At 44.7% G+C, this 7,581-nt stretch overlaps 1 protein-coding gene across 1 annotated transcript in view; it reads left to right on the top strand.

Moving 5' to 3' along the window:
* Window positions 1-1,125, top strand: part of slit2 (slit homolog 2 (Drosophila)) — a 77,313-nt gene extending 76,188 nt beyond the window's left edge. The window contains exon 36 of the mRNA XM_045217902.1: window positions 950-1,125. Coding sequence (XP_045073837.1) covers window positions 950-1,042 — 93 coding nt within the window. The 3' untranslated portion in view covers window positions 1,043-1,125. The remainder of the gene's footprint in view (window positions 1-949) is intronic.
* Window positions 1,126-7,581: the final 6,456 nt, after the last annotated feature.

Here is a 7,581-nt window from a genome sequence, read left to right on the forward strand (position 1 = left end):
CTCTAAGTCATCTCTTCCTCTAACTATCCCCCCTCTCTCTCTCTCTCCCTCTCTAAGTCATCTCTTCCTCTAACTATCCCCCCTCTCGCTCTCTCTCCCTCTCTAAGTCATCTCTTCCTCTAACTATCCCCCCTCTCTCTCTCTCTCTAAGTCATCTCTTCCTCTAACTATCCCCCCTCTCTCTCTCTCTAAGTCATCTCTTCCTCTAACTATCCCCCCCCTCTCTCTCTCTAAGTCATCTCTTCCTCTAACTATCCCCCCTCTCGCTCTCTCTCCCTCTCTAAGTCATCTCTTCCTCTAACTATCCCCCCTCTCTCTCTCTCTAAGTCATCTCTTCCTCTAACTATCCCCCCCCTCTCTCTCTCTCTAAGTCATCTCTTCCTCTAACTATCCCCCCCTCTCTCTCTCTCTAAGTCATCTCTTCCTCTAACTATCCCCCCCCCTCTCTCTCTCTCTAAGTCATCTCTTCCTCTAACTATCCACCCCCTCTCTCTCTCTCTCCCTCTCTAAATCATCTCTTCCTCTAACTACCCCCCCTCTCTCTCCCTCTCTAAGTCATCTCTTCCTCTAACTATCCCCCCCCTCTCTCTCTCTCTCTCCCTCTCTAAGTCATCTCTTCCTCTAACTATCCACCCCCTCTCTCTCTCTCTCCCTCTCTAAGTCATCTCTTCCTCTAACTATCCCTCTCTCTCTCTCTCCCTCTCTAAGTCATCTCTTCCTCTAACTACCTCCCCCCTCTCTAAGTCATCTCTTCCTCTAACTATCCCCCCTCTCTCTCCCTCTCTAAGTCATCTCTTCCTCTAACTATCCCCTCTCTCTCCCTCTCTAAGTCATCTCTTCCTCTAACTACCTCCCCCCTCTCTAAGTCATCTCTTCCTCTAACTATCCCCCCCCTCTCTCTCTCTCCCTCTCTAAGCTCTTCTTCTTCTCTCTCTCTCTTCCCCTGTAGAGGTGGTCTGTCGAGGGGAACGGTTCCGAGATGTCCACCAGCTCCAGAGTGGCTACTCGGCGTGCCAAACCCAGGAGAAGGTCTCCCGTCTAGAGTGCCGCGGCTCCTGTCCGGAGGGGGCCGAAGGGGGGGGCGGGATAGGCTGCTGCACCCCTCTACGCTCCAAACGCAGGAAATACACCTTCCACTGCACCGACGGCTCCTCCTTCGTACAGGAAGTGGAGAAGGTGGTGAAGTGCGGCTGTACAAAGTGTCCTCCCTCGTAAAACGTTCCCCCCCCCCCCGGCCCTGAACCCTGGGATGAAAGGTTCCACCTCAACCCGCTACGTCCTCCCCCTGTTCCTGTCCCTGTTCCTGTCCCTGTTCCTCCCCCTCCCCCTGTTCCTGTTCCTGTTCCTGTTCCTCCCCCTGTCCCTGTTCCTCCCCCTGTCCCTGTTCCTGTCCCTGTTCCTGTTCCTCCCCCTGTCCCTGTTCCTCCCCCTGTTCCTGTTCCTCCCCCTGTCCCTGTTCCTCCCCCTCCCCCTGTTCCTCCCCCTCCCCCTGTTCCTGTCCCTGTTCCTCCCCCTGTCCCTGTTCCTGTTCCTGTTCCTGTCCCTGTTCCTCCCCCTGTCCCTGTTCCTGTTCCTCCCCCTCCCCCTGTTCCTCCCCCTGTTCCTCCCCCTGTCCCTGTCCCTGTTCCTCCCCCTGTCCCTGTCCCTGTTCCTGTTCCTGTTCCTGTCCCTGTTCCTCCCCCTGTCCCTGTTCCTGTTCCTCCCCCTCCCCCTGTTCCTCCCCCTGTCCCTGTTCCTGTTCCTCCCCCTGTCCCTGTCCCTCCCTGTTCCTGTCCCTGTTCCTCCCCCTGTCCCTGTCCCTGTCCCTGTTCCTGTTCCTCCCCCTGTCCCTGTCCCTCCCTGTTCCTGTCCCTGTCCCTGTTCCTGTTCCTCCCCCTGTTCCTGTCCCTGTTCCTCCCCCTGTCCCTGTTCCTGTTCCTGTTCCTCCCCCTGTCCCTGTTCCTGTTCCTCCCCCTGTTCCTGTCCCTGTTCCTGTCTCTCTCTGGGAGGAAACCCGTCCATGTCCCTCTCCTCCTCCTCCACCTTCCACCTGCCCCCATCCCCCCTTCTTTCTGCCCCCCCCCCCAAAAGTCAAAACTAAACAAAGAAAACTACAACAAACAAACAAAAATATCTTGCCAGTGCTGGACTGTGGGCTCACTGCCTCAGAGGAGATGTTGAATTATATTGTAAAATACAAAAAAACTGACTTATTTTTATTATCAAGCGGAGAAAAAGACAAAAAAACAAAAAAACAAGAGTTGACTCTGTTCCTCCTTTTCTTTTTCGCCATGACGACGAGCGGTGTTCCACTGACGGACGACCACTTCCTGTTGTGTACTTCCTGTTTCCTGTGTTGTAGGAGTCCCCCCCCATTTATTAACCGTAGTACTTCACACACTCACCACCAGGTGGAGCCGTTGTTCTCTCAGCCAGTGGGGAGAGACGGAGGGAACCCCTTTCATCCACACAACACAACACACATCCTGAACCACACCAGACTGTTCACACACACACACATAGATGGTGTAGTTTTTTATATTGATAAGGTAGTAATTAGGTTAAAACCTCAACCCCATGCCTCCTCTCCTCTCCTGGAGCTGTGACCACCTTTCTGACCCATGTACCTGCCTGACTCTTTTAATATATATTAATTTATATTTGTCCTCTTATTTTTTGTATTAAAGACATAATCTGTGGAGATTGACTAGATTGACTAACAACATATCATGTCCTATTTGTTTTTTTTTTGTTGGGGGGGGTTGGAGAGAAGTCATTGGTGTTGTTTTGACCACTGAGTAAAACTATCGTGTTTTTTTTTGTTGCCAGAAAACCTTAGTTACATTTTAATCTTCAAATGTGACGTTGTGATTGAGGACATTATTGTATATTTCTGTGGCCATGTTTCCTGAGACTTTGTACTGTGCCATGCTGATGATGCTGATGATGAAGAGGTATTTGTATTACTAGCGTAATAAGAAGTGTATAGTTCATTTCTCTTTTACACAGAGATCATGTTGATGGTGTAGATTACAACATCACCTGATCCTAGACATGTTGATGGTGTAGATTAGAACGTGACCTGATCCTAGACATGTTGATGGTGTGGATTACAACATCACCTGATCCTAGACATGTTGATGGTGTAGATTAGAACGTGACCTGATCCTAGACATGTTGATGGTGTAGATTAGAACGTGACCTGATCCTAGACATGTTGATGGTGTGGATTACATCACCTGATCCTAGACATGTTGATGGTGTGGATTACAACATCACCTGATCCTAGACATGTTGATGGTGTGGATTACAACATCACCTGATCCTAGACATGTTGATGGTGTGGATTACAACATCACCTGATCCTAGACATGTTGATGGTGTGGATTACAACATCACCTGATCCTAGACATGTTGATGGTGTGGATTATAACATCACCTGATCCTAGACATGTTGATGGTGTGGATTACAACATCACCTGATCCTAGACATGTTGATGGTGTGGATTACAACATCACCTGATCCTAGACATGTTGATGGTGTGGATTACAACATCACCTGATCCTAGACATGTTGATGGTGTGGATTACAACATCACCTGATCCTAGACATGTTGATGGTGTGGATTACAACATCACCTGATCCTAGACATGTTGATGGTGTGGATTACAACATCACCTGATCCTAGACATGTTGATGGTGTGGATTACAACATCACCTGATCCTAGACATGTTGATGGTGTGGATTACAACATCACCTGATCCTAGACATGTTGATGGTGTGGATTACAACATCACCTGATCCTAGACATGTTGATGGTGTGGATTACAACATCACCTGATCCTAGACATGTTGATGGTGTGGATTACAACATCACCTGATCCTAGACTTGTTGATGGTGTGGATTACAACATCACCTGATCCTAGACATGTTGATGGTGTGGATTACAACATCACCTGATCCTAGACATGTTGATGGTGTGGATTACAACATCACCTGATCCTAGACATGTTGATGGTGTGGATTACAACATCACCTGATCCTAGACATGTTGATGGTGTGGATTACAACATCACCTGATCCTAGACATGTTGATGGTGTGGATTACAACATCACCTGATCCTAGACATGTTGATGGTGTGGATTACAACATCACCTGATCCTAGACATGTTGATGGTGTGGATTACAACATCACCTGATCCTAGACATGTTGATGGTGTGGATTACAACATCACCTGATCCTAGACATGTTGATGGTGTGGATTACAACATCACCTGATCCTAGACATGTTGATGGTGTGGATTACAACATCACCTGATCCTAGACATGTTGATGGTGTGGATTACAACATCACCTGATCCTAGACTTGTTGATGGTGTGGATTACAACATCACCTGATCCTAGACATGTTGATGGTGTGGATTACAACATCACCTGATCCTAGAACCGTTTTTACCTTTTTAACAAATTTCTGCTTAAAAATAAAACTGTGACTTTTTCTAAATGAAACTACTTTGTTAGCCACCCGGTGTTACTATGACGATGTTAACGTGTTGCTGCTAAGGTTTTGTACCGTAGATTCGGATCCTGATCTAGATGGATCTTAGTACTTCCTGTCCCTCAGTAGGGACTCCCTCCTTGTGTAACAGATAAATATGTCCCCCCTCCTCCTCTTCCTCTGTGCGTTGTGCTTTATCTCCCCACTAGACTAATGTCAGTTCCTGACTGGTGTTTGATTATTAAACACAATATTTACCTCCAGACTCACCATGTTACTTTCTTTACACAATATTTACCTCCAGACTCACCATGTTACTTTCTTTACACAATATTTACCTCCAGACTCACCATGTTACTTTCTTTACACAATATTTACCTCCAGACTCACCATGTTACTTTCTTTACACAATATTTACCTCCAGACTCACCATGTTACTTTCTTTACACAATGTTTACCTCCAGACTCACCATGTTACTTTCTTTACACAATATTTACCTCCAGACTCACCATGTTACTTTCTTTACACAATATTTACCTCCAGACTCACCATGTTACTTTCTTTACACAATATTTACCTCCAGACTCACCATGTTACTTTCTTTACACAATATTTACCTCCAGACTCACCATGTTACTTTCTTTACACAATATTTACCTCCAGACTCACCATGTTACTTTCTTTACACAATATTTACCTCCAGACTCACCATGTTACTTTCTTTACACAATATTTACCTCCAGACTCACCATGTTACTTTCTTTACACAATGTTTACCTCCAGACTCACCATGTTACTTTCTTTACACAATATTTACCTCCAGACTCACCATGTTACTTTCTTTACACAATATTTACCTCCAGACTCACCATGTTACTTTCTTTACACAATATTTACCTCCAGACTCACCATGTTACTTTCTTTACACAATATTTACCTCCAGACTCACCATGTTACTTTCTTTACACAATGTTTACCTCCAGACTCACCATGTTACTTTCTTTACACAATGTTTACCTCCAGACTCACCATGTTACTTTCTTTACACAATATTTACCTCCAGACTCACCATGTTACTTTCTTTACCTCCAGACTCACCATGTTACTTTCTTTACACAATGTTTACCTCCAGACTCACCATGTTACTTTCTTTACCTCCAGACTCACCATGTTACTTTCTTTACACAATATTTACCTCCAGACTCACCATGTTACTTTCTTTACACAATGTTTACCTCCAGACTCACCATGTTACTTTCTTTACACAATGTTTACCTCCAGACTCACCATGTTACTTTCTTTACACAATGTTTACCTCCAGACTCACCATGTTACTTTCTTTACACAATGTTTACCTCCAGACTCACCATGTTACTTTCTTTACACAATGTTTACCTCCAGACTCACCATGTTACTTTCTTTACACAATATTTACCTCCAGACTCACCATGTTACTTTCTTTACACAATGTTTACCTCCAGACTCACCATGTTACTTTCTTTACACAATGTTTTACCTCCAGACTCACCATGTTACTTTCTTTACACAATGTTTACCTCCAGACTCACCATGTTACTTTCTTTACACAATTTTTACCTCCAGACTCACCATGTTACTTTCTTTACACAATGTTTACCTCCAGACTCACCATGTTACTTTCTTTACACAATGTTTACCTCCAGACTCACCATGTTACTTTCTTTACACAATGTTTACCTCCAGACTCACCATGTTACTTTCTTTACACAATGTTTACCTCCAGACTCACCATGTTACTTTCTTTACACAATGTTTACCTCCAGACTCACCATGTTACTTTCTTTACACAATATTTACCTCCAGACTCACCATGTTACTTTCTTTACACAATATTTACCTCCAGACTCACCATGTTACTTTCTTTACACAATATTTACCTCCAGACTCACCATGTTACTTTCTTTACACAATATTTACCTCCAGACTCACCATGTTACTTTCTTTACACAATATTTACCTCCAGACTCACCATGTTACTTTCTTTACACAATGTTTACCTCCAGACTCACCATGTTACTTTCTTTACACAGTGTTTACCTCCAGACTCACCATGTTACTTTCTTTACACAATATTTACCTCCAGACTCACCATGTTACTTTCTTTACACAATATTTACCTCCAGACTCACCATGTTACTTTCTTTACACAATGTTTACCTCCAGACTACACTAGAGACTATTGAGACTCACCCCTAGACTATTGAGACTCACCCCTAGACTACACTAGACTATTGAGACTCACCCCTAGACTACACTAGACTATTGAGACTCACCCCTAGACTACACTAGAGACTATTGAGACTCACCCCTAGACTACACTAGACTATTGAGACTCACCCCTAGACTACACTAGACTATTGAGACTCACCCCTAGACCACACTAGAGACTATTGAGACTCACCCCTAGACTATACTAGACTATTGAGACTCACCCCTAGACCACACTAGAGACTATTGAGACTCACCCCTAGACTACACTAGACTATTGAGACTCACCCCTAGACCACACTAGCGACTATTGAGACTCACCCCTAGACCACACTAGACTATTAACATGAGTTAATGGATGGATGTTTGGTAGAAATAACTACTACATATTTTTCCACTGGCCTTTTTTTTTGCTTGGGAAAAAGTCCGTGCTCTGTCTTATCTCCTCCTTGATCCGGAAACCGATAAGAGGAGAGTGTCAATTCATTAGTAGGCGAACGGAAGACGGTCCTCCCCTCCTCCATAGACGGTCCTCCTCCTCCATAGACAGTCCTCCTCCTCCATAGACGGTCCTCCATAGACGGTCCCCCTCCTCCATAGACCTCCCCTCCTCCTCCTCCTCCATAGACGGTCCTCCCCTCCTCCATAGCCTCCTTTTGACCAGGAAGCACAAGTGTATCCTACCACAGAAGACTTGTGATATCCGCCACGACCCCCTTTGAATCAGCTGTTGTATTGTCGGAGGAAAAAAAGCATGTACATATTTTAAAAACAATATGCTACTTATCCTTTCTCTATAAAATGTATTGCACAACTAACTTCATTTTGTTTTGAGCACTTTACATTTTGGG

This window comes from Coregonus clupeaformis, unplaced genomic scaffold, assembly GCF_020615455.1.
Source record: "Coregonus clupeaformis isolate EN_2021a unplaced genomic scaffold, ASM2061545v1 scaf1268, whole genome shotgun sequence".
Classification (NCBI taxonomy): Eukaryota; Metazoa; Chordata; class Actinopteri; order Salmoniformes; family Salmonidae; genus Coregonus; species Coregonus clupeaformis.